Genomic DNA, 18751 nt, shown 5'->3' on the forward strand with positions numbered 1-18751 from the left:
CACCAACATTTCCCAATCTCTCACCATTTAAAAAATACTCTGCTTTTCTATTTTTCCTACCAAAGTGGATAACTTCACATTTTTCCACATTATATTCCATTTGCCATGTTCTTGCCCATTCACTTAGCCTGTCTGTATCCCCACTCGCACCTGACAGCTTAGTGAAGTTTTAGTGCCTGTGTGTTAGTTCCTAATACTGCAACAGTTTTATTTAGTTATTTGAAGGTTCTTTGGTATCAGGAGTGTTGTGGTAAGTAGAAAAGTACAAAGTTTATTCTTGAAAGATTCATTCATTTAAATTGGAGTCTGATGAGCCGGTTACGGACCGCCCGTCCGGAAGCCCGATTGTTCGGCTGTCTCCTCGGTCCCTCCTTGTTAAAAGTCATGGGAGCTGTACTGACAGTCCAGCTCGCCCTCTAGGATCTACAGCGGAGGAAGCGGAGGCAACGAGGAAGACGGGAGCATGTGAGCAGTGGGAGGAAGAAGAAGATGAGGAGGAAGAAGACGAGGAACAGGAGGGACGGAGGAGGTAGCCGGACAATCGGGCTTCCGGATGGGCGGTCCGTGACCAGCTCATCAGACTCCGATTTTAATGAATGAAATCCCAGATCCCCGTTGCTCACCGCATCCCCATCATACTATCCCTGTGTCATGCCATATCACAGCGTCCTCCTGGGCACAAAGGTGAAATGAGGGAGACCACAAAATATTCCAAACTCCGTTAATACATTTATGCATAAACATAGCACACGTATCAAATGCATTCTAATAACTAATGACCCATGTGCCTGCCATAGTTGAATAGCTGTCATTGTGTGCAAGGTGTGAGATGTGGGTGTGAGTGTTGGTAGGTAGAGATTGTTGGTGGGTGAGTGCTGGGGGTATGGTGCATTAAGCAGTTTGTGAAGTTTGTGGTACAGATGGTGGTATGTAACATTTGTTGAAGCCTTCACTCACCCTGCCCACCCATGTGAGCTTGTTAAAGTTATTCCTGCACTGGGTGTAGGTCCTGGGGACCACAATGCTGTCTGTGATGTGGTGTGCCACCTCCCTCCACATAGTCCGGCAGACTTGTGGTGAGGGTCTCCTGCCAGTTGGTGGGTACAGGACCGGCCGCCTTCTCTCCACCGCTAAAGCCAATGCCTCCAAAGCTTTATGGGAAAACCTGCGGGCTCTCTCCCTGGGGTGGCAATCTGCCATCAGGATTTGTAAATAAGTGCTCCTTCTCCTTCTTCTTATGATTGTTGAGGCAGCTGCACAGCCAGCAATGCTGAGAATGAGGTGGTGCAGCATCAATGGAACTCCCCTTTAAGCAGTGAAAAAAGCCTGTGGCAATCATTACTTGGGTTTAGACTACACCCGATACTGGTCCATCTTTTCAGTGTAACGCCAATGAGCTTGGGTTTTTAGACTAGATTTATGGCTCCAATCATTTTAATGAGGAGTGAGGATGAATTTTGTGTGCAGTCAAGTCGATTTTTATCTGGCGCTAATTCACCATTTTTAGTCTAAACACAGCCCATTCCTTGGCTATAATGAATTTCTAGCCCAAGGAATTTTTCAGAATTATATCTATATCAAACTTGAATTGCACTAAGTACTATCCTTGTCACATAGACTGAGCCAGATTGTGTGCAACCTCGGTGTCCTATTTGACCTGGAGTTGAGCTTCAAACCTCACGTCCCATTTCCACCTCTGTAATACTGCCTGTCTCTGCCCCTATTTCAGCCCCACTGCTGCTGCAACATTTCTGTCATCTTTATAACTTCCCAACTCGATTATGCCAAGCGTCTCCACAGTGGCCTCCTGAATTCTGCTCTTCTCTATCCCACATTAAGTTCATATGTGTTCATTAGTTCCGTACCTGCCTATTCATTGATTTCAAAATCATCAAAAATCCCTCCATGGAGTCATTCTCATTACCTTCTTTAGCCCTATGTTACAGTACACACCCTCTGCTTTATCAATTCTGACCTCCTTCACATCCTCACTTCTCACTAGTCCACTTTCAGCTGCAGAGCCTTCAGATGTCTTTCCTTATACTTCTCTCCCGAAATTCCTCCACTTTGCTACCTCTATGATTTCATTCAAAAACCTTAAAATCTACCTTTTTGATCTTGGTTTCACACACCTCCCCAATCCTCATTTAATTTCTTGTTCTGGTTATTTTTGCATCTGTGAAGCTCTTTCGGACATTTTATTTTGTTCATTACAATTTATATTCGTGCAAGTTGTTTTCAGCACAAAGCACCATTTTGCCATTGTATTAATGCACTAGCTACAGCCTTGTTATTCCCTAAGGTTTGGAATAAGACTTTCAGTGGAGAATGCAAACAAAATTGTTCTGGGTGGGTCTGTGTGGTATCAATGCTTTTTCTCATGGATCCTTAATTCTTGAAATACAGCAATTAAAAAAAAAAACATTTTGCACATCTTTTCTTGCTCTCAAAGAAAACCCATATTCGCCATGGTCATTAAAAAGCAATCTTTACCGAGTACTTTATCAGCTCCACCTGAAACTTGATGACACCAGGGAGCCTTCATTCCTTGATGCTTTGACTTGTCATCAACGACGCCTGCAATTTTACTAGAAGTCTCAATGAGGGAATGCTTGATCCATTTTGGTCCAATGTTTGAATAAACCATATCCATCAAAACTTTTACAACTTCTGTTATATTTTAACTTGATCAACAGTCATCCTTTTAAGGCTGAATACATGTCACTTTAATAAAAGCATTATATGCTTTTTATTCCTATGATCTAAAGCCAGTTTACAGATGTGAAGAAATAAAGCAGGATATTTTCTTATGTATAATATACCTTATTAATATGCATTGTATACCAGGTACAATATTGCTGTTATTAAATATTACTGATTAACTAAATAAACTGGCTTCATGCATTTTTGTCTTCTCTAATGGGTGAAAGTCACTTGTTTAGTTGTTAGGCAAAGATAGTGGGGGTGAAACTGGTCTTTGGTGAATCAGTATTCAGTTTTACACCCCACCCAATTTTCACTTATATGGAAAAGAAAATCATGTGGGGTATAAAATGGGCTGCCGATTCACCATCACCTGTTTTGCACTACTGCTGAAGACCAATTACACCCCCAATGTGTGCTTACAGTTTCAATTATAATCTTCCAGAGCAAAGCTATAATATAATGTGACAGATTCACAAACTGATTGTTAAATCTCCTTTTTCTGTGCACACATATCCCATTAACACTGAACCACTGAACTTGAAATTATTTTATGAACTAAATTCTGTCAGGCCTGGACAGACTAGATGCAGGAAGGATGTTTCTGATGGCCGGGGAGTCCAGAACCAGGGGTCATAGTCTAAGGATAAGGGGTAAGCCATTTAGGACTGAGATGAGGAGGAATTTCTTCACCCAGAGAGTGGTGAACCTGTGGAATTCTCTGCCACAGAGGGCGGTGGAGGCCAGTTCATTAAGTATATTCAAGAAAGAGTTGGATATATTTCTTAAGGCTAAAGGGATCAAGGGATATGGGGAGAAGGCAGGGACAGAGTACTGAATTTGGATGATCAGCCATGATCTCATTGAATGGCGGAGCAGGCTCGAAGGGCCGAATGGCCTACTCCTGCTCCTATCTTCTATGTTAAATGCAAAATGTACTAAATTAGCATATATTAGGAGACATTTGACAACTTTTAATCTTAAACCTATTGAAAATCTATTTGAATAGGTAGTAGTGATCTATGTAATAAATATATATATATTTATTAAATAACCAAATAGTAAAATAACATTTACAACTTATATGCAGAGAACCCAATAGCTAAATTAGATAAGAAAGGAGTGTCTAATACTATAAAAAGGCCTTGCTGTATTGCTAAAGTATTTTAACCAATCATAAGTAGAGAAACACCTTTCGCTTATATGCGAAATACATAAATGTGTAAAAATAGTCAATGTAGAAAACTAAAATAGTGAAACTTATTTTTCTATCATTTAACATTAAAGAGCATATTTCCCTTCATTCTCGAATGGTAGCAAAAAGTCAACATGAGTACCTGTATATAGGTAAAGAAACCCGCACAACAACTTTTCACTACCAATGTTGAAGAAAATGTACTTCTAGGTGTTTTGCATTGTACATAATTTGAAAACTGTATCTCTCACCATAGGGTACTGCTTTAAGTGTTTTTAATTGAGATTTCCAGTCTGAAGCTATGAATGGCCAAAATCAGAATGTCCAAGATCAAATATTAACGTGAATGACAATAATTAAAACTTACTGCAACTGCCTCCAGAATTTGTTTGACAGCATCTGCAGCATCTTTTTCACTGTAATATCCCTTTTCAACAATCCTACAAAAAGTAAAGTTTGTTAGTAAAGGCAAAGTATTGAGTATTTTTATGTCAGTCTGGCTATTTGTATTCATAAAAAATTGATTAGCTTTTAATAGAGCCAGAAACTTCGACTGTCAAGTTACTGCAAGATGTACAGTGGGTTTGTGATAAATTTGCCCATTGAGATTGTCACATTACCACATCAATATTCCCATAACATACCACTTCGTAGTATTGCACAAGAGCCCTTTATAAATGTTTAATACATAGGATTACATAGAATGTACAGCGCAGAAACAGGCCATTCGGCCCAACTGGTCCAAGCCAGTGTTTATGCTCCACAATAGCCTCCTTCCACTCCTCTTCCTCTAACCCTATCAGCATAAACTTCAATTCCTTTCTCCCTCGTGTTTAGCTAGATTCCCCTAAAATGCATCTATGCTATTGGCCTCAACTCTGCCTTGTGGTATCGAGTTCCACGTTCTAACCACTCTCTAGGTAAAGAAGTTTCTCCTGAATTTACTATTGGGTTTACTAGTGACTATCTTATATTTATGGGCCCTAGTTTTGTTTCCCCCACAAGTGGAAACATCCTTGCAAACTATTGCCCCATCTCCAACCTCTCATTCCTCTCCAAAGTCCTTGAACATATTGACGGCTCCCAAATCCGTGTCCATATGTCCCACAACTCCATGTCCCTCCAATCAGGTTTCCGCCCCTGCCACAGTACTGAAACGGCCCAAATCAAAGTCACAAATGACATTCTATATGACTGTGGTAAAGTATTCCTCCTCATCCTTATCGACCTATTTGCAGCATTTGACACGGTTGACCACACCATCCTCCTCCAACACCTCTCCTCCGTCGTCCAGCTGGGTGGGACTGCCCTCGCCTAGTTACTTTCTTACCTATCCAATCGTAACCAAAGAATCATCTGCAATGGCTTCTTTTCCCGCTCCCACACCGTTACCTCTGGTGTACCCCAAGGATCTATCCTTGGCCCCCTCCTATTTCTCATCTACATGCTGCCCTCAGCAACATCATCCAAAAACACGTCAGATTCCACATGTACGCTGACAACACCCGGTTCTACTTCACCATCACATCTCTCGACACCTCCACTGCGTCTGATTTGTCACACTGCTTGTCTTACATCCAGTACTGGATGAACAGGAATTTCCACCAACTAAATATTAGGAAGACCAAAGCCATTGGCCAGAATTTTCTGTGGCCCATGCGGACGCTAATGGAGGCGGGTTGGGTGGGAAATTTGAAAAAAGTGGGAGTGGGTCGGGAACCCGCCGTCATCCCGCCCTCACGCACCTTTCCCTCGGGGGCGTTTGCCGGTACGGCAGCGACCTGACCAGCAGAGGCGGGCAACCTAATTCAAATCATTATAATCTTGTTTACAGACACTCGAGAGCCTTTTTCCCATTACGTTTTAAATTTACCTGGATGGCCATGGGAACCACGCTGCTCGGGAACCACGTCTATCAACCTGAGGCGGGAGTGGAGTGTCCATTGCTCCAGCTGATTAGGTGACAGCATGAAATCTATATATATAAATCGGTACTTCTGTCATTCTGTCTGTCTATCTGTCTGTCTGTCTATCTGTCTATCTATCTGTCTGTCATCGCGTGTGCGTTGCGGGTATGCACTCGAAAGTTACAGGGTGTACCTATGCGCGCGTTACCTCCAAAGAAAGCTTACGCTTCCGAGACGGTTTTAAGCGTATTTACGTTTCGGCCGGGCTAAAATTGCGCCCGCGGTATCCCAAAAACCTTCAACATTCCGCTCATTAGCATCTCATTATCCGCTCATTAGCGACAGAGTGACCTCGAGCTCGACCAATCGTACGCCGGGTTGCTGGCGTGTGCCGCCGGGCCAATCGGTGCGCGTGTGGCCGGGCTTTATCGTTCTGAACCGAGGTGAGTCGCCGCCATCTTGATTCCAAACTTTTCCTTTCTTTTTCCCGCTTTCTGTGTCTTAAAAAAAAACGTTGCTTTTAAAACACATATTGTTTTAAAAAAAAATGATTTAGAAAGTAATTAACTTATCTAATCTCATTAATTTTCCTACCTTTCCCCGTTTTTCCAGGTAGGCCTAGAAGCCTCGGCGTCTCCTCCGCACCCACGCCCGAGCTAGGCACCTCCCGGCCCCACTCGAAGGCTGGAGGGCCGAGCCTCAGCCCAGCGCCACTAGGGTGCGCGCGCAGCAGGAGCTGAGACGTCTCTCTCTGCCGGGGCTTGCTGAGCGTCCAGCGTTACCCTGGCAACGGGCGCAATCGCCGGTCTTCACCTCGGGGGGAGGGGGGGGCGGCCGCGACCCTCGGGGGGGCCGCGACCCTCGGGGGGGGGGGGGCCGCGCGCGCAGCAGCTGAGACGCGGCGTCTCTCTCTCTCTGGCTTGGTCAGCGTCATGGTTGCCCTGGCAACCGGGCCCGCCGGCCGAGAGAGACGCCGCGTCTCAGCTCCTGCTGCGTGCGCAATCGGCGGTCTTCACCTCCGGGGGGGGGGGCGCGACCCTCGGGGGGGGGCGCCCGCCGCCCTCCCTCCCCTCCGCCCTCCATCCCCCCCTCCCCTCCCCCGCCCTCCCTCCCCCCTCCCGCCCTCCCTTCCCCTCCCTCCCCTCCCCCCCGCCCTCCCTTCCCCTCCCCTGCCCTCCCTTCCCCCCTCCCTCCCTTCCCCTCCCCTGCCCTCCCTTCCCCCCTCCCTCCCCTCCCCCCGCCCTCCCTTCCCCGCCCTCCCCCCTCCCCCGCCCTCCCTTCCCCTCCCCCTCCCTCCCCTCCCTCTCTTCCCCCCACCCCTCCCCTCCCTCTCTTCCCCCCAGTCGCTCTCTCTCTTCCCCCCAGTCGCTCTCTCTCTTCCCCCCAGTCGCTCTCTCTCTTCCCCCCCAGTCGCTCTCTCTTCCCCCCAGTCGCTCTCTCTCTCTCTTCCAACAACAACATTCCCTCGAAAAAGCCTCGGCACCGCCGGGCACTTCAGCTAGTGTACTATAAAAGCTCCCACCTGACAGCTGATCAGTTTCCTCAGGCACAAGCTGCTGCTCACTGCATTCCCACCACAGCATCACCATAAAGCATCCCTGCAATGACCAAGCCATTTCTTCCACATTCACCACCATTGCTGGAGGTACCGTTAAGTCTCACCATTTGCTGCAACTCACTAAGCCACTTCCAAAGGTGCACACAAATGTGTCCAAGATGGAAAAGTGGTGAAAATAGATTTTTATGTTTGACAGCACAATATTGGAAACTTTACATAAATATTGGATAAAACACCCAAGTGGTTACCCTTGTGAATTTACCTGCGTGTCATCTTTCTCTTCCACGTGCTTCTACGAGGTGCTAGCCCTGTTGCTTCAGCAGAGGTAGAGGCAGCCTGCTCACTTCCCTGCTGCCAAGGAGCTGGAGAGCATCTTGCTGCACATCAGTGGGGCCATGAGGACCCACGTCTATGCTGACATCCCTCCTAGAGATCTCTATGAGCCTCTGCCATCTATTCTCCATACATAGCCATCTATTCTCCATAGAGACCATGTGCTCCTATGAGTGGCGCATCAGCTGCTCCATGCAGGTGGCCATCCTATCCATGGAGGAGCCTGCAGTCACCATCACCTGCGACACGGTGGTGCTCATGTTGGAGATGGACTCCTCCATTTTCTGAACATCTGCAGACATCGCACTCGCAAAACCTGTCAGAGCCCCCTGCACCTCCAGGATCACCCTCTTTCTGGATAGCCCCCGAGGCTTAGCATCTGCATGCTGCTGAGCAGAGCTAGGAGCATCCTGCGCCCTCCAGTGAGGACTCTCCACTGCTGTCCCGGTCTCCACCATTTGCTCTTGCTCACTTGTGAGACACCAGGTGACAACACTACTCTCTCGCGTGGGACCCACCCAGGTGTGCGTATCTGCGCTGCTGCTGGGTGCGCTTATGTCTGGTGATGGTGCACCATCAGAGGCTGGAGGCTCCTCTGAGGAGTCATCATCCTCTTTCTCCTGGATGGTCGGGGGGGGGGGGGGGCTCTTGATGGACCGGTGGGAGAGTAAAGAGATGAGTTAGATATGTCATATGAAGAATTGGTAGATACCATTATGTACATGATGACCATTCAATGGCTGCTGAAATAAGTCCCCATATGAGTGACTGATGTATGCCATGTAGCTGTATGTAATTTTGTCACCAGGTTGCTGAGATGGTCCCCTCTCTCCGTCTCCCACCTCCAGCTGCTCGGCGACTCCAGATATTTCTAAAGCAGCCGCCTCTGCTGTTGTAAGATTTGTAAATGATGGAGGGCCACCGCTGGTTCTCCCCCTCTCCCTCTTATTTTGGGCTCTCTTTTCTCGCAAGGAGGGAAAGAAGAGAAGGTTGAGTGAGAGTGATGGAATGCGTGTAAGGAATGGATGGGTTAGATCTTTAGAGGGAGACTGTGATGGAGTGGGTTGCCAAAGCCAAGTGGCCCCCTTGTGTGTTGTTAGTTGGTATGATTGCACTACGATACAGTTGAGTGTGGCTTTGTACTAACGTTTCCTGATCTAATGAGATCATTGAAACATTTGCGGCACTGCACCCAGGTCCTCCTGACCACATCCTTGCTAGTGACCTCCTCTGCAACCTCCAATCAGGCTGTTTTGGTCCCCTGGGGAGGTCTCTTCCACCCATTGGAAGGGAAGAGGACCTTCCTGCGTGCTCTGGCTCCCTCCATAAGCATATGGAGAGCGTCATTGGAGAACCTGGTTGCAGCCCTCTGCCTGTGTAGTCATTGTCAAAGTGTTTGCAGCACTCCAATGCTACTACACTGTACACTGACAACACTATGTTATATTAACCTTCAAATGTAATGTGGCCATGGCCCTTTTAAAGATCCCGGCTGAGAACGTGTCATGAATGATGTGAGCAGACCCGCATTTAATTGGGCCAGGTAACGCACAGGGCAGGCTTAATAGGCCCTATTAACGTAAAGTCGTTCTGTGGAGCGGGATGGAGCCAGCAACGGGCTCGCGACCCGCCATGGCAGCTGCCTGCACTGGACCCACCCAGGTAAAGAAAATTCCGGACCTGTCCAGGTAAAGAAAATTCCAGCCATTGTCTTCAGTCCACATCACAAGCTCCCTTCCCTAGCCACCAACTCCATCCCTCTCCCTAGCCACTCTCTGAGGCTGAACCAGACCATTTGCAACCTTGGCGTCATATTTGACCCCGAGATGAGCTTCCGACGAAACAGCCGCTCCATCAGCAAGACTGCCTATTTCCACCTCCGCCCGTCTCCGCCCCTGCCTCAGCTCATCTGCTGCTGAAACCCACATCCATGCCTTTGTTACATCTTGACTTGATTATTCCAAAGCTCTCCTGGTTGGTCACCCAACTTCCACCCTCCATAAACTTGAGCTCATCCAAAACTCTGCTGCCCATATCCTAACTCGCACCGAGTCCTATTCACCCATCAGCCCTGTGGTCGCTGAACTTCATTGGCAAACTCTGCTGCCCATATCCTAACTCGCACCGAGTCCTATTCACCCATCAGCCCTGTGGTCGCTGAACATCTTTGGCTCTTGGTCCAGCAACGCCTTGATTTTAAAACTGTCACCTTTATTTTCAAATCTCTCCATGGCCTCGCCCCAACCTGTGCTGTATGTGCCTTTAAGAGCCCCCTGTGTACTGTAATGCCGGTAATGGCCACTCGGGCTATATAAGCCTGTATATTGTCTTGTATCTGTTAGTTCACCTCCAGACTTTGTTCAGTAAACACCTGTGAAACCAACTCCTGCCTTCCGTGTCTCCATTAACACACGGATACAACAGTGGCAACGAATTGGAAACGGACTTACCTGCAATTCGGCAGCACCTCAAGGAGCTCGATTCCTCGACGAAAGTGGCAGAAAAGCAAGAAAAAAAACCCAAAAAAAAAACCTGTGGTTTCACCAGCTAGCCGAGCTGGTGGCAGGTACTGCAATAATCCTTCCTGGGCAGCAGGCTGGGGCTCCATCAGCTGGCTCTGCAGCGGGGCCGAGCAGCGAAGGCAGAGGCAAACAGAGACAGAGGGGGGGAGCACTCGGGAGACGGCTGGCGCTGCAAAGCAGGTCGGCGTTCGGACCAAGCAGAGGGAGGGAAAAGTCCCAGAGAGTCTGGCGGGAACGAGTCTCCACCTGTAAATAAAAACCGCGGAAAACAGCGTTGTCAGCAGCAGCAGCGGCGGGAAAGCGCGGGAAGCGCCATTTTTTTCTGCAGGGAAGAAAGGAAAGCGCGGAAGGCGCCTTTTTTTTTCAGGATGCCTAAGGCTGGCAATATTAATGCTTTCGATAACAATATAGAGGATTGGACCACATATGTGGAAAGAGTGGAGGTATATTGCACAGCAAATGAAATAGAAAATGATAAAAAGGCATCAATACTTCTAAATCTAATGGGCGCAAGGACATACGGGCTGTTACGAAACTTAATCACTCCAGCCAAACCAAAGGACAAGAATTTTAAGGAGATTGTTGATACCCTACAGGAGCACTTAAACCCAACACCGCTGCTGATAGCGGAACGATTCAAATTCTTCAAGAGGAATCAGCACAAGAATGAAAGTGATGGGCCTTCAATAACCACAAAACTAGAAGTTATAGACTTAAACAAGTTGGCCTTTAATCACTAAGATCAGAGCTAACATCTCAACACGCCGACTGGTTCACAGGAATGAGTCATACAGATCCTGGGATCTTTATGTAAGAGAAGTCAGGGGCGGAGCCAAGAGCCAAGACCTGGAACCTCCCAGGTTAGTCGGGAAAGAGGAAGTGAAACTATACACAGTGGGGGAGGGTAATATACATGAGTGCAAAACGAATACAGGATCAAGACAAACAGATTTCATTACATCCACCCCTTCTATAGATTTAGTCCATCGGGGTGATGTTTCTTAAAAGTTGGTATAAGTGAGTCTGTCAGGAGGTTTTGCAGTTCTCAGTGATCGGCGCAAAGCCGGTTGGGGTGCCTCTAGGGGAGTGGATTCTGGTTCCTCCGCTGTCCGGGCCTCCGCAGTGTCTTCCAGGTTATCTGCAGTGTCCTCCAGGTTAAAGTTAGGTATTGATACCTCTGGGCGTCCTGTCTCTTTGTAGTGTAGGTCTTCATCAGGTAGTCTCCCATCGTTCTCTCCGCTCCCCGAGGGAGCGAGGTCTTTTATGGAAACAGTGTCCTCTCGCCTGTCAGAGTATTCGATATAGGCGTACTGAGGGTTTGCATGGAGGAGCTGTACCTTTTCCACAAGGGGGTCCGTTTTATGGCCTCTCACGTGCTTCCGCAATAGTACTGTCCCTGGAGACGTCAGCCACACGGGTAGAGATATGCCCGAGGTGGATTTCCGGGGGAAAACGAACATCTTTTCGTGAGGGGTAGCGTTAGTGGCAGTACATAACAGAGACCTTATGGAGTGGAGTACGTCTGGGAGGAGTTCCTGCCAGCGGGAGGTCGGAAGGCCTTTTGACTTTAAGGCTAACGTGACAGCCTTCCAAACAGTAGCATTCTCCCTTTCCACTTGCCCATTACCCCGGGGGTTGTAGCTAGTGGTTCTGCTAGTGGCTATCCCCTTCGAGAGCAAGAACTGGCGCAGCTTGTCACTCATGAATGACGTCCCCCTATCGCTGTGTATGTAGTTCGGCATGCCAAACATGCAGAATAGATTACAGAGACACTTGATGACCGTGGCACTGGTCATGTCTGGGCAGGGAATGGCGAAGGGGAAGCGGGAATATTCATCAATGATATTGAGGAAGTATACGTTACGGTCGGCAGAGGGAAGGGGTCTCTTGAAGTCCAGACTTAGGCGCTCGAATGGCCGTGTGGCTTTGTTAAGGTGTGCACGGTCAGGCCTGTAGAAACGAGGCTTGCATTCCGCACAGATGCAGCAGGCTCTGGTCATTGCCCTGACCTCCTCGATGGAGTGGGGCAGATTGCGGGACTTTATAAAATGGTATAGTCGGGTGACCCCTGGTTGACAGAGGTCGTTGTGGAGACCCTGTAATTTGTCCGTATGAATGCTGGCACACATTCCCCGCGATAGGGCGTCTGGGGGTTCATTAAGGGCTCCCGGCCTGTACATAATATCATAGTCGAACGTGGATAGTTCGATCCTCCACCTGAGTATTTTGTCATTCTTGATTTTCCCCCTTTGTTTGTTATTAAACATGAAAGCCACCGACCGCTGGTCGGTGAGCAGGGTGAAACGTTTGCCGGCTAGGTAGTGTCTCCAGTGCCGCACTGCCTCCACTATAGTCTGTGCCTCCTTCTCGACAGAAGAGTGCCTGATTTCAGGTCCCTGAAGGGTTCGGGAGAAGAAGGCCACAGGTCTCCCAGCCTGATTGAGGGTCGCAGCTAAGGCAAAGTCTGACGCATCGCTTTCGACTTGAAAGGGAATGCATTCATCCACTGCACACACTGCAGCCCTTTCAATGTCCTGTTTAATACTGGTGAAAGCCTCCCGAGCTTCAGCTGATAGTGGGAAGGACATCGATTTAATGAGGGGTCGGGCCTTATCAGAGTAATTGGGCACCCATTGGGCAGAATACGAAAAAAATCCCAGGCACCTTTTTAAAGCTTTGGGATTGTGTGGCAGGGGCAGTTCCTTTAGGGGGCATAATCGGTCAGGGTCCGGTCCAATTACCCCATCTTCCACCACACAGCCGAGGATACAGAGACGGGTTGTGTTGAAGACACATTTGTCTTCGTTGTAGGTTAGATTCAGCTTTAGGGCAGTTTTTAAAAATCTCGCAAGATTTAGATCGTGGTCTTGCTGGTTGTGCCCGCAGATAGTGACATTGTCCAGATAGGGGTAGGTAGCTTGTAGTTTATTCTCGTCAACCATGCGGTCCATCTCACGTTGGAAGACCGAGACCCCATTTGTTACCCCGAAGGGCACTCTGAGAAAATGGTAGAGGCGCCCGTTCGCCTCGAAGGCGGTGTATGGGCGGTCCTCCGTTCTAATGGGGAGCTGGTGATACGCGGATTTGAGGTCGATAGTCGAGAAGACTCGGTATTGCGCAATCTGGTTGACCATTTCTGATATGCGGGGTAAAGGGTAGGCGTCCAGCTGGGTATAAATATTAACAGTCTGGCTGTAGTCAATTACCATCCGTTTCTTTTCGCTATTTTTAACTATGACTACTTGGGCACGCCACGGGCTGGTACTGCATTCAATAATGCCTTCTCGCAGGAGTCTGTCCACTTCCGCCTTGATAAAGTGTCTGTCTTCCAGACTGTACCGTCTACTTTTGGTCGCTATGGGCCTACAGTTCGGAGCGAGATTAGCGAATAAAGAGGGCGGGCTGATTTTTAAGGTTGATAGGCCACAGACTGAGTGGCGGCTGGGACCCGCCATATGCTAGCGTGACACTTTCATGGTGGCACTGGAAGTCCAGGCCCAAGATTACATTAACACAGAGTTCTGGCATCACGAGGAGTTTAAAATCCTTGCAGTCCGTGCCTTTTACAGTCAGTGTTACCACACAGTAGCCCAAAATGTCCGAAGTGTGGGGCTTAGCAGCCATAGCAATTCTGCTCCGTGTAGGGGTTACCGTTAATGAGTGCCGCCATACCAGGCTAGGGTGGATAAAACTCTCGGTACTCCCACAGTCAATTAAACATTTCGTTAAATTCCCGTTTACCTGTATGTCCATCATGGATTTTGTCAACGGGTGTGGCCTGGATTGATCCACCGTGATCGAAGCCACTGTTGGGCCCTGGGCGGCCGTTGAGTCGGGAAAAGATGGCGGATCCCAAGATGGCGGCCCGCACGGCACGCACGAGGCGGTGACGGAGTTGGAAATCGGATTCCCCCTGCAGACTTTGCTAAAATGCCCCTTTTTCTTACATTTGAAGCATGTAGCGTCCTTCGCTGGGCATCGTTGTCTGGGTTGCTTGGCCTGGCCGCAGAAGTAGCATTTCGGGCCTCGAGACATTGCCGCTGTAGTAGGGCTCCTGGGTAAACTTCTGTGTGGGGACTCCGGCGGCGTAGAGCTGGTCTGAGACCTGGATGAGGAAGATGGCTGATTCCAAGATGGCGGCCCCCTCGGCGCGCACGAGGCGGTGAGGGCCGCATGGCCGGAAGAATAAGAGTCAGAGTTTTTCTGGGCCACGTCCAGCGATCGCGCAGTGGCCACTGCCTTTTTTAAGTCCAGGACCTCCTTCTCCAGCAGTCTCTGCCTGATATAATTTGATTTGAGGCCCGTGATGAAGGAATCGCGGAACAATTCGTCAGAGTACGCGTTGGCCGTCACGGCCTTGCAGTTACAGTCCCGGACCAGGTCCTTTAGGCCCTGTAAGAAATCGTCCATTGATTCCTCTGGTCGCTGCCTGCGTGTAGCCAGCAGATGTCTGGCGTACACTTCGTTTACCGGCCTCTGGTATTGGGCCTTCAGGATAGTGATGGCCTCCGTGTAAGAGGTGGCGTCCCGGATGAACGAATAAATCCGATGACTTACGCGAGTAGTCAGTAGACTCAGTTTATCTACCTTGCTAGCGGATGAAGCCCCCGCGAAGAGGTCGAAGCATTTGAGCCAGTGTCCAAATTGATTTGATGCTTCAGCAGAATGAGGATCCAAGTCCAGACGCTCTGCTTTTAGGAGTCGATCCATCCTAGTATTCTTTAGTGATTAAAATTGATGGGCCTTCAATAACCACAAAACTAGAAGCTATAGACTTAAACAAGTTGGCTTTTAATCACTAAGATCAGAGCTAACATCTCAACACGCCGACTGGTTCACAGGAATGAGTCATACAGATCCTGGGATCTTTATGTAAGAGAAGTCAGGGGCGGAGCCAAGAGCCAAGACCTGGAACCTCCCAGGTTAGTTGGGAAAGAGGAAGTGAAACTATACACAGTGGGGGAGGGTAATATACATGAGTGCAAAACGAATGCAGGATCAAGACAAACAGGTTTCATTGCAGAAAGTAACGCTGATTACCTCACCGAATTAAGGAAGCTATCAAAGCACTGCCAATTCGGGGCAGGACTGGCAGATTCTCTTCGAGACAAATTCGTCTGCGGTCTCCTAAGTGAAGGAACACAGAAAAGGCTACTTTCTGAGAAAGATTTGACACTGGACAAGGCTTTCAGTATGGCTGTATCATACGAAGCAGCCGCAAGAGGAGCTGCAGAGATACAGCAAAAGCCACAGGACTTCGGCACCCATGAAATGACACAGGGTTTCGAGAGATGTTATCGCTGCGGCAGATCCACCCATGACCAGAGGGACTGCTGGTTCAAGGACAAAGCATGCAGGCAATGCGGAAAGATTGGACACATTGCACGTGTATGCCGATCTGGACACAAAAAATCCACGGACAGGAAAAAAATCAATAAGGAAAAGTACAGAAAGGTACAAATGATGACGGACAGTAGCTCCGAAGACCAGAAGAGCGATAGCGACTCCGGAAACAAGAGACTAAGCTGTCTCAAATTACATAATGTAATTGCCAAAGAAGATTACCAGACCATTTGGGTTACCCTCACGATAGCGGGGTCCCCAGTTAAAATGGAGCTAGATACAGGATCAGCTCTGACCATCATAAGTCGACGGGATTACGAGCGGCTATTTCCGCATATACCTTTGAAAGACACATCCATTATCTTGAAAACATATACGGGGCAGAAAGTATACCCCAAAGGGAAAATAAGGGTGCCTGTTGTATACAACGGCAAGGAAATACAGAAGTTGTATTTATACGTTCTGCAAGATGGTGGTCCACCGCTGTTGGGACGTGAATGGATCAGGAAGATACGTTTAGACTGGCACTCCATTCAGGCACTGACGGTGACCAGTAAGAAAAAAAATGATGATGACGTCATACCTGAACGATTAAAAGACATCTTGGCCAACGCCAAGGAAGTGTTTCAAGAGAAACTAGGAACCTTGAAAGGCATCACCGCCTCAATAAAAGTGGAAGATGCGGCAATTCCCAAGTTTTTTAAGGCAAGGCCGGTGCCATACGCAATTCGTCCAGCAGTCGAGGCAGAGCTGGAGAATTTGGAAAAGGCAGGCGTATTATCCAAGATAGATTGGAGCGAGTGGGCAACACCCATCGTCCCGGTCATGAAGAAAACGTTGAATAATGATAAATCTGAAGAACAGAGAAAAATTCGCATCTGTGGGGACTTCAAGGTGACTGTAAACCTGGTCCTTCACACGGTACAGTATCCTCTTCCGAGGATAGAAGATATTTTCGCCTCACTATCCGGAGGGAAACGTTTCACCAAAATTGACTTGGCACAGGCATATCTACAGATGGAGGTTGAAGAGGCCTCTAAAAAGTATCTCACGATAAATACACACAAAGGCCTGTACCAGTACAATCGACTGGTTTTCGGAGTAGCATCAGCTCCAGCTATCTGGCAAAGAGCTATGGAGCAAGTCCTCCAAGGGATTCCGGGGACTCAATGCTACCTAGACGACATCCTTGTAACAGGAGAAAACGACAATGAGCACCTTGCCAATTTGGAGCAGGTGCTCACTAGGCTGAGAGAACAGGGCCTACGAGCAAATCGCCCCAAGTGCGAATTTTTCCAGAAGCAAATATCATATTGTGGTCACATAATTAATGAGGAAGGGTTGCATAAGTCACCTGAAAAAATTGAAGTGGTCATAAAAGCCCCAGCACCTGAAAATGTCTCACAATTAAGGTCGTTCCTGGGATTAATAAATTACTATCATAAATTTTTGCCGAACTTGTCAACTCTTCTGCACCCTCTTAACGAACTGCTACAAACGGGAGTAATTTGGAAATGGAGCAAAGACTGTAAACGTGCCTTCCATAAATGCAAAGGCTTGATCACGTCCAAGGAAGTTTTGGCTCATTACAACCCATCACTGCCAATCAGACTGGCGTGCGATGCATCCCCTTACGGCGTAGGAGCGGTATTATCGCATAGATTCCCTGATGGCTCGGAGCGGCCGATAGCTTTTGCGTCACGCTCATTGAACTCAGCTGAGCGTAACTATGCCCAGATCGACAGGGAAGCACTCAGCCTGGTATGGGGAGTGAAGAAATTCAACCATTACGTACACGGACAAAAATTTACCTTGTTGACTGACCATCAACCCCTCGTCTCCATATTCAACCCTAAAAAGGGTGTTCCCATTATGACAGCGCAAAGGCTACAGAGGTGGTCCCTTTTCCTAGGGGCACACCAATATGACATAGAATACAAAGGATCAAAACAGCATGGGAATGCTGACGGTTTATTGTGCCTACCGTTGCCAACGGTAGAAGAGGCACCTACAGTGGACCCAGTGGAGATGTTCCACTCAACCATAGTGGAATGTCTACCAGTAACAAATTCTGCCATTGAAAAGGAAACGAGAAATGACCCGACTCTCTCACGAGTCTACGATTTAACGGTGAAGGGATGGCCAGCACATGGCGAACCACTGTTGCCAGCATTCTCGCAAAGAAGAGAACAGCTGTCAGTGTGCCGAGGAACCTTGATGTGTGGATCCAGAGTGGTGATTCCACCCAAACTCCAGGATGAAGTGCTAAAGGAGCTTCACGAGGGGCATCTGGGTGGAGTGAAAATGAAGAACCTAGCCAGAGCGTTTGTGTGGTGGCCAGGTATCGATGGAGACATCAAAGAAATGACCAAGAGCTGCCTAGGATGCCAGAAGGTCCAAAACGCCCCACCACAAGCCCCTCTACATCCATGGGAGTGGCCCTCATCTCCATGGCAAAGGGTACACATCGACTTTGCTGGTCCATTTATGGACTCAATGTTCTTAATCGCGGTTGATGCACACTCCAAGTGGCCGGAGGTAATAAAGATGTCCTCCACCACCACGGAAAAAACCATCACAGTATTAAGGACCATATTTGCCAGGAATGGGCTGCCTGAACAGATCTGTTCTGATAATGGACCGCAATTTGTGTCCGAAGAATTCAGGAAGTTCTTAAAAAACAATGGGGTTAAGCACTACACGTCCGCTCCATACCATCCCGCCACCAATGGATTGGCTGAAAGGTTTGTCCAGACCTTCAAGAAGGCCATAAAGGCCATGGGTAATGAAGACATAAAACTTCAGCATAAGGTAGATAACTTCTTGTTTGCATACAGGAATGCAACACATGTGGTTACAAACCAAACTCCCGCCATGATGTTCTTCAATAGAAGCCTAAGATGCCGGCTGGATTTGATCAAGCCAAACATCAGAAGGGATGTGGAGAACCGGCAATTTCAAGGCATGAATGAAAGGCCAACTAGAACCTTCCAGATAGGTCAACAAGTTTTGGCCCGGGACTACCGTACCGAGAAATGGCAGCCTGGAACTATTTGCACACGACTAGGACCGCTGATGTATACCGTGGACATTGGAGAAAGCATAATAAGGCGCCATGCTGACCAGATCATAGAGTCATCCGAAAAGGGACAACCTACACCACAACTCTATACGCCTAATGATGGAGTAG

The 18751-nt window shown here is 48.1% G+C and overlaps 1 protein-coding gene across 1 annotated transcript in view; it reads right to left on the reverse strand.

Moving 5' to 3' along the window:
* The window catches only part of LOC147124458 (calcium/calmodulin-dependent protein kinase type IV-like), a 418574-nt gene that overhangs the window by 167330 nt on the left and 232493 nt on the right, over window positions 1–18751 (reverse strand). The window contains exon 5 of the mRNA XM_085987367.1: window positions 4266–4338. Coding sequence (XP_085843493.1) covers window positions 4266–4338 — 73 coding nt within the window. The remainder of the gene's footprint in view (window positions 1–4265; window positions 4339–18751) is intronic.

Source organism: Somniosus microcephalus, chromosome 1, assembly GCF_052327205.1.
Source record: "Somniosus microcephalus isolate GS21.2 chromosome 1, FLI_Smic_1.0, whole genome shotgun sequence".
Lineage (NCBI taxonomy): Eukaryota > Metazoa > Chordata > Chondrichthyes > Squaliformes > Somniosidae > Somniosus > Somniosus microcephalus.